This window comes from Cibotium barometz, chromosome 18 (assembly GCF_041138505.1).
Source record: "Cibotium barometz isolate CiBa-2024 chromosome 18, ASM4113850v1, whole genome shotgun sequence".
NCBI classification, from domain to species: Eukaryota; Viridiplantae; Streptophyta; class Polypodiopsida; order Cyatheales; family Cibotiaceae; genus Cibotium; species Cibotium barometz.
This window is the reverse complement of record NC_141063.1, coordinates 58,308,536-58,334,977: the sequence shown is the minus strand read 5'-3', so window position 1 is coordinate 58,334,977 and position 26,442 is coordinate 58,308,536. Positions and strand designations below refer to the sequence as shown.

General features: G+C 50.7%; 1 protein-coding gene across 8 annotated transcripts in view; it reads right to left on the bottom strand.

Moving 5' to 3' along the window:
- Positions 1 to 26,442, bottom strand: part of LOC147629528 (uncharacterized) — a 126,814-nt gene that overhangs the window by 44,303 nt on the left and 56,069 nt on the right. For all 8 annotated transcript variants that reach the window (XM_086812792.1, XM_086812797.1, XM_086812799.1 and 5 more), the window contains one exon: positions 26,276 to 26,429. In XM_086812792.1, the coding sequence (XP_086668918.1) occupies positions 26,276 to 26,429 (154 nt within the window). The remainder of the gene's footprint in view (positions 1 to 26,275; positions 26,430 to 26,442) is intronic.

The window sequence follows — 26,442 nt, the reverse complement described above, 5'->3', positions numbered from 1 at the left end:
ATATGTATCCTTTAAGAGCTTTGATCAATTGATGATTCAGTCGACACGCAAGAAGTAAACCTGGATCTAGCTTATCATCATTTAAGCTTGTTTTTTGGTGTATCTGTTCTTGTGAGGATTTATTAACAAGGAATCCTTCCATAGCTCCCTTGAAGCAACAAGAAAACCTAAACCTTCTTAACCACATCTATGAGGACCACGTGAAATTTCACCGCTTATACCTGCTGCACCTTCCCTGCCACTTGATGTGTCCAAAGAAGGTGGCATTCCGACGTGGAATGTCACACCCTAAATGCTCTCCCAATGCCTATGATGGCACAGAATGGGTGTTGGGATCCATTCTGCATCTGATGGCACCCAACCTGCAAAATGGATGGGATCTTGGTGAGTAGAAGTGGATTGATGCAACCAATCCAGTGAAGAGTCAGCCTTTTTCAACTACATTGTTAGTGATGCAAGCTTCCTTTTACTTGGACAGATTCAGAGGACTCTTACACTCCAGCCGTAGTAGGAGAGTTATGACATCACCCCATTGATTCAAAAGAGATTTTGGCATAGACTTTGGCACTCAGATTCAGAGGACTCCTACACTCTAGCCGTAGTAGGAGAGTTATGACATCACCCCATTGATTCAAAAGAGATTTTGGCATAGACTTTGGCACTCATATTTGAGCAGCCACTTCTCCCACTTCTTTTGGTTATTCTTACATGGTGGACATTTAGCTTATACCACAGGAGGAGACAGGAGGAGATAGCCGACCGAGACAGATATAAAGGAGGTATATGATGGGTGGAAGCCGATGGAGAGGCCCCTAGTGGCGATGATCTCATGCATGATTAGGAGTAAGCAATCAGTGCCACATGAGATTGTGCGGGCAAAGATGAGGGCTGCACTGATAGTGACAAAAGCTCTATTCCAAACAGTGACATACTGGCACAGGCTTTTTTTTTTTTTTTTTTCCGGAAAAAAGATCCTTCTATTAATTAATGAGAAAACGCCATAAGGCTACAAAGCTCACCTCGCAAGGAGGGATAAAAAACACAGTGAACACCTGAGCTCCACCCCCGTGGGCTGGCCGCTCTCTGGGGGGGGGGGCTACCTAGTAGTACATGTGGGAGGTGAGAAAAGCCAAACTGGAGGCCTGTAGTGCCAAGTGACATCCTCGCCCCTCGCGGTGAGGAAAGGGCCAGGCTGCCAAGTGCGGAGGAAAGCCTTGCAGCGCCCTCTCATGCGATCCGAGTCGCCCTGGAGTTTCCCCCAGTGTCCTCTCAAGGTGTGAATGATGTCCACCCAGAGGGCCTGTATGACCTCCGCCGGTGGAGTCGCCTGGCGGTCAATGGCCTCCCTGCATCGGGCTCTCCAAATGTGCCAAGCCGTCATGCTGCTGATCATCTCCCATCTGTGCCCGACCCCCTCCTGAGGGGCTGCCGAAGAGAAGTCTGGCGTCGGAACCACCGCCATCGCCCTGTCAGAGACCTGGATGGTCGCACTGCCAGGGACGTCCTCATATCCAAGGGCCGGGCCGCTGTCCGTGGCCCAAGCCACGCACCCCACGTCACCAGCATCTCACCTGGTGAGCCTGCAAAAACCATCTTGAGAGCGCGCTGCCAGACCTGCTGTGCCTGTGGGCAATCCCATAAGCAGTGCCACTGCGACTCATGTGCATGGCCGCACCGAGGGCAGGACGCTGGGTGACTGCCGAAAGCTAGCCAAGCCCCCACAGCCAGTCCTCTATGCGCTGTGAGCCAGAGAAATAGCGTCACCTTCCGGGGCCGGAAGCTGGCCCAAAGGCGCTGCCAGAAGTCCCTAAGAAAGGCAGGGGAGAGCCCCTGTCGCCGCCGATGCCCGGCCGCCACCGGGGTGCTCGCTATCCTGTGTCTCTGAATCCGCCGCCCCAGCCTCGCTGTGTACTGAAAAAAGGGGATGCCTGGGCTGGTAGGGGCCAAGTAGGGGTCTCGCCAAAACCACTCACCTGGATCCCACTGAAGGCGAATAAGAGGCCTGCTGTCCCAAGCCCATAATCTCCAAGAACAGTCCTCCCCTATCGAGGCCGGTGAGGGGTCTACATGCCACTGTCTCTGATGAAAGCCGACCACCCGCACCCTCTGAAGAATACATCCCTGGAGCCCATCCAAATCTAGTCGTACATACTGGCACAGGCTATGGGAGCTTCCACTCGATAGACACCCCCGGCTAGCCCTGGAGTCCTCGAGACAGTTGACACTTGAGGGATATACAAAGTGCTGGTATGCACAGGTAGGCACTTGGTTTGGCATGCACGATATGTAGATGGAGGCACTCCCCCCCATTCCAGTACAGCATAGAGGCCCCGTCATTTGCTCTTAGCCGCACAGAGCGGAACAAGGTTATCAGGAAGGACATTGTCAGACTGGATACTCAGAGGACATGGAGTTCACCTAGTCGTCCACTGGGGACGAAGATGGCCTTTTGCAGAGATCACCTCCTATGCCTGACAGAGGATGGTTTCATCATCCGCCCACGCTAGATGGACACACACCTATCCTTTGGGGTGAGATTTGCCATCGGCCAAATCTGCACCTCGTCCCACCAGTTGAGAGTGGAGATTGCCAAATATGGACCCAAGGCGGCCACACTAGAGGACAGGATATGCCAGCTCTGTCACACAAAGCCCAAGACAGAGGATCATTACATATGCCGATGCCTTGTATACTATGAGATTCGGGGGAGGTTCCACTGCCTCTGGTTCGGACCACTTTCCAAGATCATGGACTTCCCGGATCAGAGATGTCTGGGACTTTTTATTCTAGAGCTCTGTATACACAGGGAGTCCTTAGTGAAATCTAGATCAGTTGTACTTGCTGGAGGAACAGCACACAGAGAGCTCTTACCGACCATACCAGCACTCCGAGGGTCGATCCACCCATCATACCCAGACCACAAGCTAGTGCAGGAGCTCGGCCGAGAGGTGTGACACTCGACAAAGCCACTGAGTTATGCAAATCTCGACACCTCAAACTCCATGGCCCTCGCCCACGGCCACGCCACCACAAGAGGATCCGGGTCATCATCTCCCATCATCGCAGGACTTTCTCGTGCCAGCTCAGTTTTTACCACCTTGGGCACCATGTCACAGCGGCCCATGGGATGTATTAGGGTAATATGAGAGCTCATGTCACAGCGGCCCATGGGATGTATTAGGGTAATATGAGAGCTCTCTGCTCATGTACCTAGATCAGATTTTATAGTTCTAGATTTTTGTTATCTTCCTTTATTACTATTTTGTACCCAGGATGATGTATCTCATGGATATGATGTAACGTTTTGGTCTCATAGGTCATTTTGGCCTTTTGAAAACGTTAACACAACTTTCTTTCTTTCTCTCATCTCAACTATCAAGCTCTCTCTCTCTCTCTCCGAGGATGGATTCTTTGAGATCTCGGGATACATACAGCAGATACACATGTCACACGCTATGCGTATCACGATCAGCGAGCTCGGGGTATCCTCCCACAGCCTCAGAGTAGAGGCTGGCAAAGCTGAGGATATCCCACGTTAGGAGAGGACATGCACAGTATGCACCACAAAAGGAGCAGTAGAGGATGAGGCCCATTATATGTTCAGTTGCCCGGCTTACTATGAGATACGGGGGAGATTCCACTGCCTCTTCCGAGAGGGATTCAGACCGCTCACGCGGGTGATACAGTTTAAGGATCTGAGGTGCTTGGGCATGTACTTGAATCACGATCAGCGAGCTCGGGGTATCCTCCCACAGCCTCAGAGTAGAGGCTGGCAAAGCTGAGGATATCCCACGTTAGGAGAGGACATGCACAGTATGCACCACAAAAGGAGCAGTAGAGGATGAGGCCCATTATATGTTCAGTTGCCCGGCTTACTATGAGATACGGGGGAGATTCCACTGCCTCTTCCGAGAGGGATTCAGACCGCTCACGTGGGTGATACAGTTTAAGGATCTGAGGTGCTTGGGCATGTACTTGATGGAGCTGAGACGACACAGGGATGTAGTGCTAATGCAACATGCTCAGAGACAGCCCCGGCGCCAACAGGACACCTCACAGAGAGCCATCACAGATTTCTGTGGTAGACACATCCACTTTAGAATCCATTGCCCACAACAGTTCCTGTACTATCACATTAGAGCCCACCACCCGTACCCACGCCCCAAAGGAGTTCTTAGCGAGAGAGCTCAATCCATTCTGCGAGCCAGACATCCCCAACCTAGAGCATCAGGTCCCTCCACCCCAGAGACAAATTCGGGAGGTTCTCCGCCGACATGACACGCTGCCATCATAGAGGCCCAACATTCACTCCACTATCAGATCGATTCTGGACAAGGTGGGTATCGTCATTAGCTGATCACAACATATCTTACTCCACACAGGATCATCTGTCGATCACATGTATTGTCAGCAGATGTTTTCATTTTACTTCTTCTTTCAGTTTTCCATGGCTCAGTATATCCACGGTAACATTGCAAAACTTTTGGTCTCATAGGCTCTTGGGGTCTTCTGTAGACGTTAATATAACTTTCTTCCTTTCTCTCAACTTCTCAAGCCTCTCTCAACTTATAACGGAATGATACACTGGCAGGATTCAGGAGCAATGACATGCTTTCCACGATCAGGGGGGGGTAGCACAGTGGACTACATCATGGGGTCCATGGAGACCACACAGGCAGTGACATCTTTCACCATCCCTCCCTGTCCTATTGGTGCGGATCACACGTACCTCTTACTGTCAATGGCAAGCTCCACACCAGCACCCACACAGCCCACACAGGCATCGCATACAACTTGCTACTTCACCCATGACTTGCCAGACATATATGAGCATCATGTATATGATGGGCTATTCCAGATGGATCCCCTGTCACCTCGAGACACACTCACCACCCAGCTGTCCTCTCTACTACATATACGGCCGCCACCCGCAGCTTCCCCCATCATACACACATTGCACACACAAATAGATCTGGGAGTGGTATGATGATGAGTACAGAGAGCTATATAGACACCTCCGTGCCCAGAGAGCACTGGGGACCATTACATAGAGACAGGCGAGCCGATAGATGAGGATCCTCACACATCGTAAGAGGCGTGCATATGAGGAGGCACAGTACTGGGATAAATACCACCTACTCATGAGCAGAGATGCAGCCACTGCATGACGCAGGATGAGAGAGCCTCGCCCCCATACCTCGATTGAGGATCCACACACATGGCACACATATGCAAAGAGCCACTACCATATCCCTCAGCAACCGTCCATACCACAGCCACAGGAATCCCACCCTACCACCTCTAATTTCTTTACAACCTCGATGGTAGAGAGAGCTATCCGCCGGTTACAGCATGGGAGATCGGCTGACCACACAGGTATACAGAGTGAGCCTCTTATTTATGCAGCTGACACAATGGGAACCTTTGTTGCTCACCTCTTTAATAGGGCACTAGTGGAGGGCCTACCAGCTGAGTGGACTATGCACACCATCGTGCCTCTCCACAAAGCGGGAGACATGCTAGACCCCAGCAACTACAGGACTATCATGATTGGTCATACATTGGCCAAACTTTATGGCGCAGTGCTTGAGGCGTAGAGTTGTGGTCATATGCAGAGAAGAAGGGATTGCGAGCACCAGGGCAGGCTGGATTCCGACGAGCTTTCTCGATGTCCTCAGCGAGACTAGGATCTGTAAGTACCCTCTCTGGGATCCTCAACTGCAAGCTGGTCTCCCGTGTCCTCTCCTCAAGTGTCAAAATAACTAGCGCATGGTCTGAAAAAGAGGTGCTTGCAAGAATGCCAACGGAGCCCCCACGCTCCCCTAACCTGTCGCCCACATAGAAGCGATCAATCCGTGATAGATTAGTCCCTCCCTGCCGGCAATCCGACCGAGAGAAACTAAGACTGTCCTAAGAGCGGGAGAAAGCCTCATGCTGCCATGCATCAGTGATCCTCAGTGTCATGCAAAATCGCTCCCAAGCTGCAAGCTCCGTGCCGTGCACAGTAACATGACTGCCTCCCACCCTATCGGCCGGGTCCTCAAGCATGTTGAAGTCTCCCCCGACACACCAATGTGCGGCCTCTGGCAATGCATCCGTAACCTGGGTCTAGAACTCTGCTCTGGCACTAGCATGGTTGGGCGCATAGACATTGAGCACGCCAAAGAGCTCATCATGCATCCTCAGAATGACATACTGTGCTCTACCAGGCACGATGATCCCGCGATCCACAATGTCCTGCCGCCATACATCCGCAATGACCATACATACTCCTCCCTGCCCACCCAAGGGGCCAAACCCTGCAGACCAAAATGTGTCCCATCTACCAAGCATCACCGAACCATATCTCCGGATCCTGCTCTCAACCAAATGATGCTCCTGCATCATCAGAATATCAATACTGCCCCCAACCAGGCATCTCTGAAGCTCCTGCCTCAGGCAACCATGATAACGTATATAGTGTGCGCCGCCAAGGCCCTGTACATTCCATGAGATGATCCTCATGGATGACCTGCTGAGGTGGAGGCTGTCTCAGCTGTACGGCGGGCCTTCGCAAGCGGCTTGGATGGAGAATAGTCCCCATCCGAGCGGCTACGAATCTGCCCACCCGGTGTGCTGCAAGAATCTCGGATCAGGCGCCAGTGGCTGTGTCCCATGGCGACTACCTCCCGCTCAGACAGAGCAACCTCGTGTATACATACATATCCATGGTCGCGTGCTAAGTCTGCCACTATGCGAACCACCATATGTCGAATCCTGCAGGCATCCACACTCCCGGTATCAAAGAAAAAATGAGCCAACTCCCATAGTCGGCCTATCACGTCTGTCACCTCCAGATCGCTCACATGGTGAGAAAACTCAACTGCCTGAGTCTTCAAAATGCTAAGAGCGAGATCCAGAGTCCACTCCCAGTCGCTAGGGCCACATAGAGGGAATGAGAAGGCCACCGCTGAATCAAGTGCCTCCTCCCCTTGGGCCGGAGGTATCACTACATGAACTCTGATGGGTGCTAGCTCATGGGGGCCCTCCGCTCCAAAAAGCCGTGTGAAGGAGTAATTAAAAGCCTCCGAGCGCTGTCTAGTGTCGAGACGACTCAGCCAACTACGAATAGAGGATATCCGTGAAGCCCGAATCGGCATGGTAAGTCTCCTCTGCGGTGCTCGAGCAAGGTCGGTGATCAGTGTCGGCCGGACTGCAGGTGAGCGCCAGGGAACTGCCAGGGCCTCCCGAGGAGCTGAGGCAAGCGGGGGGGGGGGGGGGGGAGGAGGGGGTGGAGAAGGAGCCGCTGCCAAAACCGGAGCGGGAACGGGAGGAGGCAAAGGTGGAAGTGAGGCGGGAGGGGGGGACGGGGGAGGGGGAGGGGGGGGGTGGGGGCGAAGGAGGGGGTGCTGGCATCTCCTGGTCCTCAGTCGGCGCTGCGGTCTCCTCCTAGAGGGGAGCAAAGCTGTTCCTCACGAGAACCCAGTGATGCTGAGACTGTGGCTGCTGCTGCATCGGTCTCTAGGTGTGCTGCTGTGGCTGTCTCCCTCGACGGCACCCCTGTCCAGGCTGCCACTCCGAGGTCTCTATGGGCTGAGCAGGTGTCCCAGAGGCTGCCTGCCGAGCCGCATCTGTGGGCGGACCATCGGGGGCCTGCTGCTGCAATGAAGGTCGGGGTCTCCTGCGAGCGCAGGCCTTGGCCATGTGGCCGACCTACCTGCAGATAAAACACTGGTTCGGGAGCCCCGAAAAATCCACTCTCTGATCAATCCATCCCCCCCCCCATCCTAGGTAGCTGAATGACCTTCGGAAGGGAGGAGATGTCAGGAACCAAAACTCTGACCGAAGGTAGCCCAGCTACTCTAGCCACCACTGAAGCTGCTTTGGGGCCAGTCTCAAGCATCGAGCCCACCAATGCTCCTAGCCTAGAAGGAGCGGAAGGTACTCACGGTAGAGCCCAGGGAAGCAAACTGTAACATGAAATAGGCGCTCTCCCTGCTCGGCCGCTGCTGGGTCAAAGCCATGCTGCCAAGGTCTGAAGAATGCCCCAGCGCCCCTGATGTCAAGGGGACTCATGGCTAGGACCTGGGCCACGCTCTGGGCTGTCTCGAGCTCAATCTGGTAGTGTCCACGGCCTAGTAACTGAACGTCCAGGATCTTGCCCACATCTGCAAGAAGGCGGGCCTGGAGAAGATCCCGGATCTCCCCTCTGCTGGAGCGAGTGCCGACTATACAGCAGATGGTGGAATGTGCATGGAGGCGTTCCACCTCTGCGGCGAGGCTCGCTTCCTCTTCTGGCGAAAGAGAAAGCCTGATGGGGGTATCCTCAGGGGCGGGCGAGGGGGCTGCGGAAGAGTCCCTCTGAGGTGGGGCGGGAGGAGCCTCCATCAGAGTCTGAAGCTATGTCGAAGGCGGAGCGTCCTTCAAGAACCGAGCTGCACACAAAGGCGGAGGGGAAAGGCGGAAGGCAAAAAACCCCTAGGGGACGGAAAAAAGCAGAAAGAGGGGGGGGGGGGGGGGGTAAGGCGGCGGCGAAGAAAAAACCGGAAGGGGGAGGGGGGGGGGGGACAACGCGAAAAGGGGGTGGGGGGGAAGAGAGGGCGGAGGCTTGTGGTACGCTGAAGAAGGGAGGGGGGCGCGAAGGAGAGGAGCAGGAGGCAGCGGGCGCTACAGTGCTGGGGCGGGGGGCGGGGGACGCAAGAAAACCAGGCGGGGGAGCGAACGCGAGGGCACCAGAAACACAGGGCAGGCGGGGGGGGGGGACAGACACGAGGGCCGGAAGGGAGGGAGGGCATGCAAGCAGTAGCGCGAGCAGAAGGGGGGGGGGGGGGGGAGCGGAAGCTTCAACGAGCTCCATGCTATCTTGTCCTTCACTCTCACATTTCAGTTCAGCACCCCTCCATTGGGACAGGTCTCCACACACACTCATTATACCTTTACGAGGGAGACTGACACCGTGTACACGGATGAGATATACAGACGCTTATGTGCCGAGGAGCCGGGACGGCCATTAGATGCGCTCACTCAGATATTGATAGAGACGCTTCATGCTGCAGCATCAGAAGCATATCCCCATAGTCAGCCTACACGGAGATGATCTGGGAACGTGCCCCAGAACAGCTAGTATGATGAGGAGTGCAGAGAGATGAGGATCAGATTATAGAGAGAGGTGCTCATGGGTGTTACCACTCACAGACAGTCAAGGATTACCTTCCGGCACCTAGTCTGACGGAAGAAGAGGGCTTATCTTGCTCAGTTAGAGAGGGATTTGTATCAGTTATTTATGAGTCAGGACTCAGGCTAGGCATGGAGACTATTCCATGAGCATTCACCATCACCAGCCATTACCTCCACAGAGATTTGGGGTGAGTATGCAGCATCCCTGTACACAGCACCACGACAGCCGCCCCTGCCAGACCCATCGGAGCCATGCCCAGAGACATCTGCTTTCTTTACTGCTGAGATGGTAAGGAAAGCTATTGACAGGATGAGGATTGGGAGAGGATATGATCATGATGGTTTGGTAGCAGAACACTTTATTCATGGTTTTCCTGAGACTTGGAATATGTCCACGATTGTGCCTATCTTCAAGTCAGGGGATCCCATGCTTCCTGGGAAATATCATACCATCATGATTGGTCACACATTGGCTAGATTATATGCATCTATTCTTGAGCAGGAGTTGAGTAGATGGGCAGAGAGAGAGGGCATACGTGCATCAGGGCAGGCAGGGTTCAGGAGAGGTTTCTCCACTCTTGACCATATCTTGACACTCATAGCTATTATTGAGGAGGGCAGATTATATGGCAGGAGGATTTATTGTTGCTTTGTGGACTTCCGCAAACCTTTTGACACAGTACCGAGAGCCAGACTGATGCGCAGACTACAGGAGATGGGAGTGCCCACAGAGCTGATTTGGGGAATCATGGCTTTATACAGGACAATTGTGGGGCAGGTACGTACTACTCAGGGTATATCTGAGATGGTTCACTCCACTATTGGGGTGAAACAAGGCTGCCTCCATCTCCCACCTTATTTGGGATGTATGTGGATGAGGCTTCGGACTATGTAGAGCGGGAGGGTGATAGAGGATCACAGCTAGCATTCCGTTGTTATTGTATGCTGATGATATTGTGCTGATCTCAGATTCTCCAGAGGGGATGCAGCGTCATTTGGATGCATTGCACACGTTTGCACAGGACAGTGGATTGTCTGTTAACCCTGGTAAAACCAAGGTGATGGTGTTTAACACCACAGCACAGTGGGTTAGGAGGTCAGTACCCACCTTTACATATGGTCAGGAGACAGTGGAGTATACAGATGCATATACTTACCTTGGTGTGGTTTTTAGTGGCCCACTATTTTCCTTGAGGAGAGCAGCGAAGACCAGATTGACCAGAGCTTATGCAGCATTGGGGAGAATAGAGAGGATGTGTTCGCAGGTTTAGTTTCAAGAACCTCGAAGCTCTGGCTCTTTGACACTTTGGTCACTTCAGCCATGCTGTATGGAGTGGAGATATGGGGACCCTCAGTGGATCACCACAGCGGAGCTGGTAGCACTGATGGATGGAGATGTATGGAGAGGCCCTTGGTTTGTATGATTTCCCGGATGATTAGGGCCAACGCCTCTGTACCACATGATATTATCCGTGCAAAGATGGCTGCCCCCCCATTGGTAGTAGAGCCACTCACTCGCTCAGTCTCCTTAATAGATAGCACTTGGGCTCTCCCTAGAGACAGATATGCTCGCTTAGCCCTGAAGTCTTCACGACAGTTGGCATCACAGGGAGACGGATCATGTTGGTATGCACAGATGACAGCTTGGTTCCAACTGCATGGCTTTAGTATGGACGGCTACCTCCATTGCAGTACTCCCTGGATGCACCCTCCCTCTCTCTCACACGGGCAGAGATTAGCAGACTTACCAGGCAAGACTGGACTCAGCTGGAAACTAGGAGGACATGGATACAGCCGACCCACGAGCTTGGTACGAGGATGGCTTTCTATAGAGATCATCTTCTCCAGCTCACGGAGGATGGGTTTGTGATTAGACCCAGCTACATGGATACTCATCTTTCTCATGGGGTACGGTGTGCTATTGGTCAGATGCGCACATCCTCACACCAGCTAGAGATTGAGACTAGCAGATTCAGAGGAGTACAGCTGAGGCCAAGATTTGTCAGCTGTGCCAGATGGAGCCAGAGACAGAGTTACATTACATATGTCATTGTCCAGTATATTATGAGATACGAGGCCGTTTTCACTGCCTGTTCAGAGAGGGTTTCGGACCACTTTCTAGAGTCATGAGATACCAGGATCAGAGATGCCTCGGATTATACTTGCTGGAGCTGCGTAGACATAGAGAGGGTCTCTTGAGAGGGAGAAGATCAGAGACGGAGAGACACCTACAGAGGCAGATTGCAGACTTCTTTCGACCAGAGATTGAGCAGTCAAGCCAGCAAGCATTGCAGCTTGCCCCAGAGTATACCCGCACCAGAGGTGCACTGATTGATCGGGCTATAGAGCTGGGGCGGTCCAGGCGCCCCAAGATGAGAGGCCTGTAGAAAATATGAAAGCAAGAGCAAAACTAGAAATGAAACAAGAACAAATGAAAGACAAAGAGTTACCTTGAGATGAGTGTAGACAAGACACAAGATTGATACATTCATTGATGTGACACCTACAATTTATAGGTGAGAAGTACAAGATTGAGTAGACTCACTTATGGGATAAATGTAGAGGTGCCACATGGCACTAAACTCAAGACACAAAGACTGAAACTAGACTAGAGAAATAGTACACCTAGTGTGCACTTATTTCCAACACCCTCCTTAAGTGGACACTAGGAGGAAGACAAAAGACAAGACTATAACATGACAAAAGATAAGACCAAGACAGAGAGACTAGACAAGGATTGAGAGACAAGCTAGCAGACAAGATGGACAAGACTAGAAGACAGACATAAAGACTGATAGACTGAGAGACAAGACATGAGAGACAAAAGATCCTGAGACACCCCTCCTCAAGTGATATCCTCATATGGGTCCACAAGGATAGGGACAAGATGGATCTAAAACAAGACACAGTCAGATTTGATAGACAGATAGACAGACAGACAAGACTAGATAGACAGAAGACTGACTGTAGACAAACAGATGGACCTTGAAGACATCCCCTCCTCAAGGGCAATCTCTGCCTCTTGGGTAGGGACAAGAGAGAGGTCAAAAAGCATAATGAGTAAGACACTAGAACCCCTTGACCTACATCATCGGTGGTCAAAGTGGTAGACAAGAAAAGGTGAAGTAATCAGAAAGCCCACTCCTCATCATGTGAGGAATGAACAGCAAGATCTGCTAATGTAGATGCTGCAGCAACATGGGCTGAGGTAGATGCAGGGGCTGATGTAGAGGTTTTAGAGTAGCAGTCCTTCTCCCGGTGATTATCACGGCCACAAATGGTGCATGGATGAGCCTTGAAGCAGTCCTTCTCCATATGATTAGTTTTCCCACAATGGGTGTAAGGCTTTCTTACCTTAGAACCTCCTTTCTTTGCTAAAAATGCAGTGTCAGTTACCTTTTGTTGTTTTGTTCTTTCCTCTTCTTGGAGAGCATTGATGATACCTTCAAGAGTGGGATTATTGTGATACTTGAAGGTAGTGACAAGAGTAGCATAGGTGTCAGGTAAGCTTTTGAGAAGCACAGCAACAGCAATATCTTCGGAGATGGGGGACTTCACTGAAGCAAGCTGAACCATAAGACTGCGAAAATAATTGACATGAGAAGCTATAGTAGCTCCCTCTTGCATATATAGATCAAAGAATGAGATCATAAGTGCAATCTTAGAGTTTTTAGAACGGGGTCCAAAAAGGGTATCCAAAGTGATCCATGCTCGAGAAGCAGACTGTATGTCGGAGATGTGATGAATGTAATCATCTCCAAGACCGAGCAGGATGATAGCATAGGCTTTGTCATTATTGGCAGTGGGAGCATAAGTGATAACTTGCTCAATGTCGGAATCTTCGGGAGCAGCATGGTGAACAACGTCCCAAAGACCTTTCATAAGATGGCACTTGATTTTGATTTGCCAAGTATGAAAGTTGGAGCCATTGAATTTGTCGATAGACATGAGAGAATGAGTAGAAGAGGCCATGTGGGAAGGTCTTACCTCTTGCTAAAATGCAAGGGCAGTGTCTATTCCCTTACAAGATTGCAGAAATGAATGAAAGAAGAGATCCAAACTGTTTTTAGAAGCCGGCTCTCTCACCACTTGTCAAGGCCATAGCATGTGACAGCCCATCGAAGCATGAGGAACTAGCAGTTTGCAAGTATGAGGATAAGAAAAGGACTGACCAGCAAACTGAAGGAGACAATGCACAGTACCTTGTAGATTCTTCAAGAGGAAGCGATGGCAGAACTGAACTGCCTTTAGATGATGCGTAGCCTGTAGATGAAGAAACACCGCCTCCAGCAGATAGACGTAGGCTGCTGCAGAGGTGTAATACAACTCCTGTGAATAAGCAGTACAAGTGCTGCTCATCCAGAGAGGGAGGCCGACAGTAGCTGCAGGTATGGAGTGATGCGCAACCTGTAGAGGATGAAGCGCAGGCAGCAGCAACTGAAAACAGGCCGGCGCAGGACAGCAAAAAACTGGCGCAGAAAGTTCAGGCCGGCGCAGCCTGTGCAGAATGTGTATAGGCTGGTCCTACAAGCTGAGCGCAGCTAGGGAGATGGTGGCCTGAAGTTATGGCGGGTAACACAGGGCAGGAGCAGCATGCTCTGATACCATGTAGAAAATATGAAAGCAAGAGCAAAACTAGAAATGAAACAAGAACAAATGAAAGACAAAGAGTTACCTTGAGATGAGTGTAGACAAGACACAAGATTGATACATTCATTGATGTGACACCTACAATTTATAGGTGAGAAGTACAAGATTGAGTAGACTCACTTATGGGATAAATGTAGAGGTGCCACATGGCACTAAACTCAAGACACAAAGACTGAAACTAGACTAGAGAAATAGTACACCTAGTGTGCACTTATTTCCAACAAGGCCCATCTCGACACTGGCAGAGACTACAATAGAGGATCAGGACCATACTAGCACGGCATGGGAGACGTCCAGTCAGAGTACTCACCATGGAGGACACTGAGGATATCCGCCATCGACCGATGAGAGACATCTTTGGATAGTGACGTATATGATGCTTACCTTTGTTGCTGGAGTTTTCCTCCCAGATGTTATCCATTAGGAGCTCCTAGTACCTTACTTTTCCTCATAGTTGTTTCAGTTTTAGTTAGTTGTTTAGTTGTTTTTAGCTTTTCTTACACAGACATTGTATCAGATCCACCAATTGTTGTAACCTTTTTGGTCTCATAGGTCATTTTGGCCTTCTGAAGACGACGTCAATATATCTTTTTTTTGCATTTCTCTCTCTCCCTCTCTCTCTCTCTCTCTCTCCCTCTCTCTCTTTCATCTGCGTTTTGCTCTTTCGCCTGCGCCCACCACCCCCGCTGCCTGCTCGCCTTCGCTTCCCCCCCTTTCGCCTGCGCCCACCACCCCCGCTACCTGCTCGCATTCGTTCCCCTTCGCTTCCCCCCTCTCGCCTGTGCCCACAACCCCCGCTGCTTGCTCGCATTCCATTCGCCCCCCTCTCGCCTGCGCCCACAACCCCCGCTGCCTGCTCGCATTCCATTCGCCCCCTTTCGCCTGCTCCCACCACCCCCGCTGCCTGCTCGCATTCGCTTCCCCCCCTTTCCCCACCCACCCCATTCGCCCCCTTTCGCCTGCGCCCACCACCCCCGCTGCCTGCTCGCATTCGCTTTTCCCCACCCCTTTTCCCCAGCCAGCCAGCCACCGACCCACCCACCCCTGCTCAGGCCCCCAAGGCAGCAACATAATGGGGACTTGAATTTCATTTCATCCACTTCTTCTCTCCGCTGCCTGTTCTTTGCCTGCTCCGTTCAAACATTCCCTCCCTCTACAATGGGAGGGTCTGTAGATGACAAAATCAGCCAGCTTGATCATATCCTTAGGGATCTTATCAAGGACTAAAAGAAGACATTGGACAGCACCATCACCGCCATCAAGAAGGACTTATTGACGCGCATGGGGAAGCTGGAGGCCGAAGCAGAAATATGGAAGGAAGAGAAGCTTACCATGCAAGAGGAGTGGGAGAAGGAAAAGCTCGCCATGCAGGAGGAAATCAACCTTTTGAAGGGCGAAGTGGCATCCTTACGCGATCGTCCACGGGAGGAAGGAGAGACTCTTGAGGTGGACAAAGAGGCGATCAAAGAAGAGATCACCAAAACCCTCACCCACACAATCGAGGGGAAAATGGAGGCGGCCCGCGAAGGATGGGTAGAAGTGATGAAGAAGAACATCAAAAAGGAGGTGCAAGAAGATGTACAAGTGATGAAGAAGAACATTAAGAAGGAGGTATAAGAAGATGTACACATGATGCAGTCTACTCTTGATGAAGAGAAGATGCGACGGATCCGGTGCCTCAACATCCGAGTCACAGGGATACCAGAGAGCACTACCTCCACGCCCGAGATTGACGGGCGGAACTTATGTACCAAGCTAGGACTAAAGGAGGATGAGCCGCTCCCATTCACTAGAGTATGGAGGACAACCCCAAAGGACTCCACCAAAGGCAAGGCCTTAGTGCTACAGTTCCCAGACGAGGAGAGTAGGATGAGCTTTATGAGAAGACGGGCTATCTTGAGGAGCTTGCCAGGGGACCCCATCTACTTCGATGATGACCTCACATGGATGCAACTGGAGCATAGAAGATTATGCATGCCGAAGATCAAGGCGGCACGCAAAGAAGGGAAGAAGGCACATTATAGGGATGGTCACATCTACATTGATGGGAAGAGGGTCGAATAGCGCCATCTGGCCTATGAGACACGGAGGAAACAACATGAAGACAAAGAGATACACATAGCAATCTGGAACTGTAATGGAGTCCTATGGACACATCCAGGGAGACTTGAGGAGGTGATGGAGGGCCGGGATATCATCTTGCTGACAGAGACACATGAGAGCCCGGAGAGGGGCTTACCACGGGTTGAGGGTTATCAGTGGGAGTCAGCTCACCGACAGGGGATGAGACAGGCCACCTCCCGAGGTTCAGGAGGTATTGCAGTGCTTTTCAGGCATGGGTTACATGAGCATGTTCGAGTCGTAGCACGAGACTCGGAGGCGAGATACATGTGGATTAGCTTACGCCTCTCAGCGACCAAATGGATTTATATCGCCCTTTGCTACTTTCCTCCGAAGGGGTCGCGGTTTGCCACCACCGACGAACCGGGTGGAGGAGAGGCTAGTGAGTCTCCATACTCTGTCTTATCTGAGGAGATCTTACACTATTCAACATTGGGAGAAGTCTTCTTGATGGGGGACTTCAATGCACGGACTCAGAGCAGACAGTGCGAGATCTATGACTTTGAGGATCCCCTGAGACTAGAGCCGCTAGCTACAGAGGATACAGGGACCACTCGGATCTCCGCTGATGGAGGAGCTGACAGCACTGGATATGGGCAACATCTGCTGGAGCTTGGGGGCCGACACCATCTCGTTATTTATAATGGGATGACTCAGTGGCCAGATTCAGGTGGGTTGACTTGCTTTCCAGTGGGAGGCGGCAGTAGTACAGTGGATTATGTGATGGGATCCCAGGAGGCAGTAGATATGGTGTCTCACTTCACCGTACCACCATGCCCCATTGGGGCGGATCATACATACCTATCCCTCACTTTTAGGAGCTTATTGGAGACCCACCCACCCATCATACAGCCACCACGCACTATTTTTCACTTCACTCAGGACCTAGCCGAGGTGTACGACTATCATGTTCATGATCAGCTATTTGCCTTAGATCCGTCGGCACCCATGGCCATGCTTACCTCCCAGCTCGCACATGTACTTCACTCCGCAGCCGCGAGGAGTTTCCCATACCACATACAGACAGGACGGCCACCTACATCTGGGAGCATGCCCCAGAACCGATGGTACGATGATGAGTGCAGAAACCTTTACCGCAGTCTCCGAGTGCAGAGGGCTCGCGGGGAGATCACCCGGAGGCAGGCAGGCAGGAGGATGCATACTCTCACCCGCCGTAAGCGGCGAGCTTATGAGGAGGCTCAGTACTGGGACACATATCACATGCTCATGAGCAGAGATGCTGCTGCTGCTTGGAGGAGACTCAGAGAGCCCCGTCCTCCCACACCTATTGCCGATCCTCAGACCTGGCAGACTTTATGATGTGCCTGCACAGCCCCCTATACCACAGCCCACAGAGCCATGCCCCACAGTCTCCACCTTCTTCACCCCACCTATGGTTAGGAGGGCCATAGGCCGACTCCAACATGGACGGGCGACAGATCATACAGGATTACAGGGAGAGCATCTCATCTATGCTATTGATACATTGGCACCATTTCTTGCTCATCTCTTCAACAGAGCTCTGTCAGAGGGGTTTCCGGCTGAGTGGACGATGCACACTATTGTGCCGATCCATAAAGCGGGAGATGTACTAGACCCCGGGAACTACAGGACCATCATGATTGGCCATATATTGGCCAAACTATACGGGGCAGTTTTGGAGGCAGAGCTGAGCACTCATGCAGAGGTTGGAGGATTGAGAGCAGCAGGCCAGGCAGGCTTCCGTCGAGCCTTCTCGACCATCGACCACATTTTTACATTGAGGTGCCTGATTGATCAGGCCAAGGCACGGAGGCAACGGCTCTATTGTTGCTTTGTGGATTTCCGCAAGGCATTTGATACTGTGCCCAGAGAGCGCCTCTTTCGGCGACTACAGACACTACGCATACCTTCAGACATGATGTGGGGCATATACAGGCTATATGAGCAGGTCTCTGGGAGAGTCCGATGCCCAGGAGGCTTGTCCGACACAGTTGCTAGCACCATTGGTGTGAAGCAGGGGTGCCCACTCTCCCCCACGCTCTTTGGGCTCTATATTGATGAGGTGGTCGACTACATCACACAGGGAGGAGGCTCTGGGGTTGAGCTATCAGGTATTACTGTCCATGTTATGCTTTATGCTGATGACATCATCTTGGTATCTGACACGCAGGTTGGGCTTCAAAGACACCTTGTGGCTCTTGATGACTTCTGCGCACAGCAGGGGCTCACAGTGAACCTTGGGAAAACCAAGGTTATGATCTTCCACACTTCACCCGCAGTCAGGAGCCACACTACTCTCACATTAGCAGGAGGGCGGGTCGAGGTGGTGAGCTCTTATGTTTACCTTGGCATCACATTTACTAGCTCAGCTGGACACTTCTCCATGGCTCAGGCAGTCCGAGACAGAGTGACCCGGGGGTATGCAGCTCTTGCTGGCCTTGAGCGTCAGTGTTATCAGGCACATTTTCAGGAACCCCGCACGAAGGGGTGGCTCTTTGATACATTAGTGACACCAGCCTTGATGTATGCAGCAGCGGTTTGGGCACCAGGGCTTGCAGCCTCCACATGGGTACAGCTGGAGAGACCACAGATCTTGATGCTCTCGAGGATGATACGCAGCAAACCATCCGTCCCGCACGACATTGTTCGAGCTGAGTTTGCTGCACCACCTATGGCAGTGGAGGCATTGTTCCAGACGATCTCCTTTATATACAGGATGAGGGAGATGCCCATGGAGAGATTATCCCGCCGAGCTTTTGAGGCATCCAGACAGCTGGCCGAGGCTGGACACACTGGATCTTGGTATGCACAAATGCTACAGTGGTTCTCACATCATGGTATAGACATTGAGCGGTTGCCACCTTTTCAGTATGATCAGTCTGCTCCACGGGGTTACCTCTCTCTCAATGAGAGGAACAGAGTGATGAGACAGGACATATGGCAGCACTACATACAGGAGACATGGACAGCACCAGAGAGCCCACTACCACCGAAGATGCTGTACTACAGAGACCACTTTATGAGCATCTCAGGGGATTGGTTTATACATCGACCGCGGTACATGGATGTATACATGCCACACAGCTCTCGCGTTGCTATTGGACAGCTACGAGTCTCATCACATCAGCTAGAGATAGAGGCTGGGAGAGCGGCACGGGTTCCTAGAGCTGAGCGGATATGCAGATTGTGCTGCGAGGAGGTGGAGACTGAGGATCACTTTGTATGTAGATGTAGAGCCCACCAGGGGGTCAGAGATAGATATGCAGGATTGTTTGAGGAGCACTCTTCACTACATCAGTTGATGGAGGCCTCGGACCAGCGACAGCTTGGCAGACTACTACTAGAGCTTCATAGTTCTCGAGAGAGACTCCTCCAGACACCCGCTCCCACTAGGGGTGGGAGACAGTCCCAGCTCAGAGATTTCTTCCAGAGAGCTATGCCAGTGCCAGCTGATGTACCACGTGGGGTGACCGCACAGAGAGCAGAGGAATTGAGAGCCAGGAGGAGACCTAGACAGACTGGACATAGAGCACCCCGACTCCGTCACCGAGAGATAGCAGCTATCCGAATGAGACACCAGATGGAGACACAGGAGAGGCTAGCTCGCTTTCATTCAGACTCAGGGTACATGTTCATGCCATTCACAGCCTCAGCATCGGCGATGTATGATATCTTATATCCCTCTTATGGCACTGGATGGAGTTAGACATAGATCTACATAGCATGCTTGTACCACCCCTTCAGCATATAGAGATGCATCTTGCCTTAGCACTCTATCCACATCCCCACCCCCCATTACATTGTTTGTATATGGGCTCCACCGATCCATGATGATTCACAGTTGTATCCAGACACATGCACACTTTTTCTTTTGTTTCTTTTCTTCCGATGACCGGAAGAACAGAGTTGTATTATTTTTTGTCTCATAGGCCGACTTTGGCCTCTCGTAGACGTTAATATCTCTCTCTCTCTCTCTCTCTCTCTCTCTCTCTCTCTCTCTATATATATATATATATATATATATATATATATGGGACAATCATGCAAAGCTATATGCATAGGGCTACCTCGAGTAGAGGGATTCCAGTGGGAGTCAGCATACAGGAGGACCACACGCCAGGGTACCTCGAGAGGGTCGGGGGGAGTAGCAGGTCTATTCAGACGGGAGCTACAGGGGAGACTGAGAGTGGTAGCAGGGCACTAGCAGAGGGTTTGCCTGCAGAGTGGACGATGCACACCATTGTGCCGATTCACAAATCAAGGGATATGCTCAATCCGAGCAACTACATGACGGTTATGGTTGGCCACGTGCTGGCCAAACTCTATGGTGCAGTGCTGGAGCAAGAGCTTAGCTTATATGCTGAGTGAGCAGGTTTACGCTCATCAGGGCAGGCTGGCTTCAGAGAGCTTTCTCTACCACTGACCATGTATTCACTTTGAGATGTATGATTGATCAGGCAAGAGTGAGGAAGAGAAAGCTCTATTGCTGTTTTGTGGATGTCCGCAAGGCATTTGACACAGTACCACGAGAGAGGCTATTTCAGCGCCTGCAGTCTCTTGACATACCAACAAATATGACATGGGGCCTTGCTACCCATTGGTGGACACAGATAGAGAGACCACAGGCCCTCATGATGGCACGCATGATACGCAGCAAACTGTTAGTACCTCATGACATTATCCAAGCAGAGTTTGTTGCGCCTTCTATGACGGTAGAGGCCATATTTCAGACTATATGCCTGCTAGACAGATTCAAAGAGATGCCACAGGACAGATTGTCATACAGAGCTTTTAAGGCATCTAGACAGCTGGCTAAGGCAAGAGACAGAGGATCATGGTATGCACAGGTCACACATTGGTTCTCACAGCATGGCCTAGACATGGATCATCCACCACCATTCCAGTATGACAAGGATGCACCACATATCCGTCTCTCTCATAGTGAGAGGAACAGAGTATTGAGACAGGATCTATGGCAGCTCTATACACGAGAGACATGGATATCGCCTACACAGCCTCTTCCACCGAAGATGCTATACTACAGAGATTCTTTCATGAGTATCACTGATGATGGATTTATAGAGAGGCCTAGATACATGGAGGGCTTTTTACCACACGGCTCCCGAGTGGCTATTGGGCAGCTTAGAGTTTCATCACACCGATTGGAGATTGAGACTGGCAGAGCAGCACGGATCTCCCGAGAGGAGAGGGTATGCAGATTATGCAGAGAGGAGGTGGAGGGTGAGGAGCATTATGTATGCAGATGCAGAGCATATACAGCCATCAGAGAGAGATATCCCATTTTATTCAGAGAGCCACATTCCCTACGCCAGATCTTTGAGGCAGCAGACCAACGCATACTAGGGAGATTCATTCTAGACATACAGCGCCACAGAGAGACGTTATTATAGGCTCAGACAGCTCCAGAGGGGGGGCGACAGACACAGATTACTACATTTTTTCAGAGATCCATCCCCCTCCCAGCCCCTACACGGCAGGGAATTACTCTCCAGAGAGCAGAGACACTTAGAGCCCGCAGGAGACAGAGGACACCTGGCTTTCGGACACCACGCCTATCCCTGAGTGGTTGCCACCTTCTCAGTATGATCAGTCTACTCCACAGGGTTACCTCTCTCTCAATGAGAGGAACAGAGTGATGAGACAGGACATATGGCAGCGCTACATACAGGAGACATGGATAGCACCAGAGAGCCCACTACCACCAAAGATGCTGTATTACAGAGACCACTTTATGAGCATCTCAGGGGATGGGTTTATACAGCGACCGCGGTATATGGATGTATACATGCCACACAGCTCTCGCGTTGCTATTGGACAGCTACGAGTCTCATCACATCAGCTAGAGATAGAGGCTGGGAGAGCGGCACGGGTTCCCAAAATCGAACGGATATGCAGATTGTGCCGCGAGGAGGTGGAGACTGAGGATCACTTTGTATGTAGATGTAGAGCCCACCAGGGGGTCAGAGATAGTTATGCAGGATTGTTTGAGGAGCACTCTTCACTACATCAGTTGATGGAGGCCTCCGACCAACGACGGCTTGGCAGACTACTACTAGAGCTTCATAGTTCTCGAGAGAGACTCCTCCAAACACCTGCTCCCACTAGGGGTGGGAGACAGTCCCAGCTCACAGATTTCTTCCAGAGAGCTATGCCAGTGCCAGTTGATGTACCATGTGGGGTGACCGCACAGAAAGCAGAGGAATTGAGAGCCAGGAGGAGACCTAGACAAACTGGACACAGAGCACCCCGACTCCGTCACCCAGATATAGCAGCTATCCGGATATGGAGACACAGGAGAGGCTAGCTCGCTTTCATTCAGACTCAGGGTACATGTTCACGCCACTCACAGCCTCAGCATCGGCGATGTATGATATCTTATATCCCTCTTATGGCACTAGATGGAGTTAGACATAGATCTGCATAGCATGCTTGTACTACCCCTTCAGCATATAGAGATGCATCTTGCCTTAGCACTCCATCCACATCCCCACCCCCCTTTATATTGTTTGTATATGGGCTCCACCGATCCATGATGATTCAAAGTTGTATCAAGTGAAGAGTGCTCCTCAAACAATCCTGCATAACTATCTCTGACCCCTGGTGGGCTCTACATCTACATACAAAGTGATCCTCAGTCTCCACCTCCTTGCGGCACAATCTGCATATCCGCTCGGCTCTGGGAACCTGTGCCGCTCTCCTAGCCTCTATCTCTAGCTGATGTGATGAGACTCGTAGCTGTCCAATAGCAACGCGAGAGCTGTGTGGCATGTATACATCCATATACCGCGGTCGCTGTATAAACCCATCCCCTGAGATGCTCATAAAGTGGTCTCTGTAATACAGCATCTTTGGTGGTAGTGGGCTCTCTGGTGTTGTCGATGTCTCCTGTATGTAGGCTGCCATATGTCCTGTCTCATCACTCTGTTCCTCTCATTGAGAGAGAGGTAACCTCGCGGAGCAGACTGATCATACTGAAAAGGTGGCAACCACTCATTGTCTATCCCATGATGTGAGAACCACTGTAGCATCTGTGCGTACCAAGATCCAATGTGTCCAGCCTCGGCCAGCTGTCTGGATGCCTCAAAAGCTCGGCGGGATAATCTCTCCGTGGGCATCTCCCTCATCCTGTATATATAGGAGATCGTCTCGAACAATGCCTCCACTGCCAACTCAGCTCGAACAATGTCGTGCGGGACGGATGGTTTGCTGCGTATCATCCTCGAGAGCATCAAGATATGTGATCTCTCCAGTTGTACCCATGTGGACGCTGCAAGCCCTGGTGCCCAAACCGCTGCTGCATACATCAAGGCTGGTGTCACTAATGTATCAAAGAGCCACCCCTTCGTGCGGGGTTCCTGAAAATGTGCCTGATGACACTGATGCTCAAGGCCAGCAAGAGTTGCATACCCACGGGTCACTCTGTCTCGGACTGCCTGAGCCATGGAGAAGAGTCCAACTGAGCTAGTAAATGTGATGCCAAGGTAAACATAAGAGCTCACCACCTCGACCCGCCCTCCTGCTTATGTGAGAGTAGTGTGGCTCCTAACTGTGGGTGAGGTGTGGAGAGAGAGAGAGAGAGAGAGAGAGAGAGAGAGAGAGAGAAATGAAATGAAATGATATATTAACGTCTTTAGAACGCCAAAATGACCTATGAGACCAAAAAGGTCACAACAATTGGTGGATCTGATACAATGTCTGTGTAAGAAAAGCTAAAAACAACTAAACAACTAACTGAAACTGAAACAACTATGAGAAAAAGTACGGTACTAGGAGCTCCTAATGGATAACATCTGGGAGGAGAACTCCAGCACAACAAAGGTAAGCATCATATAGTCCTGAACCTCTGTTGTAGTCTCCGCCGGTGTCGAGATCGGCCTCTCATCTTGGGGCGCCTGGACCGCCCCAGCTCTATAGCCCGATCAATCAGTGTACCTCTGGTGCGGCTATACTCTAGGGCTAGCTGCAATGCTTGCTGGCCTGACTGCTCAATCTCTGGTCGAAAGAAGTCTGTAATCTGCCTCTCTAGGTGTCTCTCGCTATCTGATTTCCTCCCTCTCAAGAGACCCTCTCTATGTCTACGCAGCTCCAGCAAGTATAATCCGAGGCATCTGTGATCCTGGTATCTCATGACTCTAGAAAGTGGTCCGAAACCCTCTCTAAACAGGCAGTGAAAACGGCCTCGTATCTCATAATATACTGGACAGTGACATATGCAATGTAACTCTGTCTCTGGCTCCATCTAGCACAACTGACAAATCCTAGCCTCAGCTGGTACTCCTCTGAATCTGCCAGTCTCAATCTCTAGCTGGTGTGAGGATGTGCGCATCTGACCAATAGCACACCGTACCCCATTAGAAAGATGAGTATCCATGTAGCTGGGTCTAATCACAAACCCATCCTCCATGAGCTGGAGAAGATGATCTCTATAGAAAGCCATCTTCGTACCAAGCTCGTGTCTCGACTGTATCCATGTCCTCCTAGTGTCCAGCTGAGTCAAGTCCTGCCTGATAATTCTGGTTATCTCTGCCCGTGTGAGAGAGAGGGAGGGTGCATCCAGGGAGTACTGAAATGGAGGTAGCCTGTCCATACTAAAGCCATGCAGTTGGAACCAAGCTGTCATCTGTGCATACCAACATGATCCGTCTCCCTGTGATGCCAACTGTCGTGAGGACTCCAGGGCTAAGCGAGCATATCTATCTCTAGGGAGAGCCCAAGTGCTATGTATAAAGGAGACTGATCGAGTGAGTGTCTCTACTACCAATGGGGGGGCAGCCATCTCTGCACGGATAATATCATGTGGTACGGAGGCCTTGGCCCTAATCATCCGGGAAATCATAGAAACCAAGGGCCTCTCCATACGTCTCCATCCATCAGTGCTACCACCTCAGCTGTGGTAATCCACTGAGGGTCCCCATATCTCCACTCCACACAGCATGGCTGAAGTGACCAAAGTGTCAAAGAGCCTGAGCTTTGTTCGAGGTTCCTAAAACTGAACCTGCAAACACATCCTCTCCAGTCTCCCCAATGCTGCATAAGCTCTGGTCAATCTGGTCTCCGCTGCTCTCCTCAAGGAAAATATTGGGCCCTAGCTATATCCGATGAGATCTTCAACAATATTAGGGGTGGATTAGGTGCAATCTCTCATTCCATGTGTTCAAGGTAGATTAATGGAAGACAATGGTGAAAGCCATTGCAAATGTGTGCCCATGTGAAGAATGGACCGCCGTTTTACGCAAAGTTTCCATTGCAGCCCTCCGGAGTGGAAGGTCGGCATAGCTAGGGTGGTGACAACAAGAGTCCTCTCCCTTAGTTACAAGCTTGACTAAGCACAATCCTGGGGCTTGGGAGATGGGAAACAACTCAAAAAGAACCCCTCAAGAACAAGCCTGAATTAACACCTATCTCTTCGTTTTTCTCCCTTATTGGCCTCAAGTTTGGCATGAGACCATGGCACTTCTTAGGTTGCCGGAATGTTAATTCACCTTGCTCCCTTGTTCCAACAAGCTTATCTATGAAGATGGGTGAGAAGATAGATGCCTTGGTGTTGCCGGACAGCAACAAATTGGATGGCAAAAATTATCAAATATGAAAGTTTAAGATGAAAAATCTATTGGTCTTAAAGGACCTATGGGAGATTACTATCGATGTGGAGAAAAGGCCTCATACTCCTATAAGGAAGACCTATAGGAGGACGACAATTGATGTAAAAGAGGGTTCATCCATTGATGATGAGGAACTAACACCCGAAGAGGAGGAGGCAAACAGCCATTGATGCTGAAATTCAACCAAAAGCATGTGAATTTGACCATAAAGCCCAAAGGGCGCTGTGCATGATTAGCATGTCAGTGCAAGATTAGCTCATGCCACACATAAGTACCGCTAGTTCCCCGTTGGAGGCGTGGGAGACCCTCCGTAGCATGTATGAAGCAACGAACACAGCAAGGTTGCTTTATTTGAAGCAAAAGCTTCACAACTTAGAGATGGAAGAGCAGGAGTTGGTGGCATCCTTCTTGACAAGGATACGGGAGTGTGAGTGTGGAGAGAGAAAGAAAGAAAGAAAGAAAGAAAGAGAAAGTTATATCAAACCTTTCCTAGAGACCCATTGGGTTTGTGAGGCCAAAGTGATACAATGCTATCCATGGTATGTCTCAACTTTCTGAAGGATCATTTTTCCACCTCATTGATGAGTCATCTCCTAATTATTTTATTTTTCAACATCCTAAAGACTCCTAGGACCTAGATGTATGTTATTTTATATTTAATTGAAAATCCTATTTGCAAAAAAAAAAAACAAAAAAAAATCCTAAGGGAAAAAATATTTCCCTTATGGAACAGGTCTACCAACCTCTACTTTTTTTATAAGAACTTCATTTTCAATCTTAGTCTGACAAAGCTGATACGTTTGTTCCTGCATTTTATGAAGTTCAGACTCCCTTTTTGAAATACCATCCTCCTCAGCATTTGAGCTTCTCATACTAACAGATTGAAGCTCATGATATCTATCAAAATAGG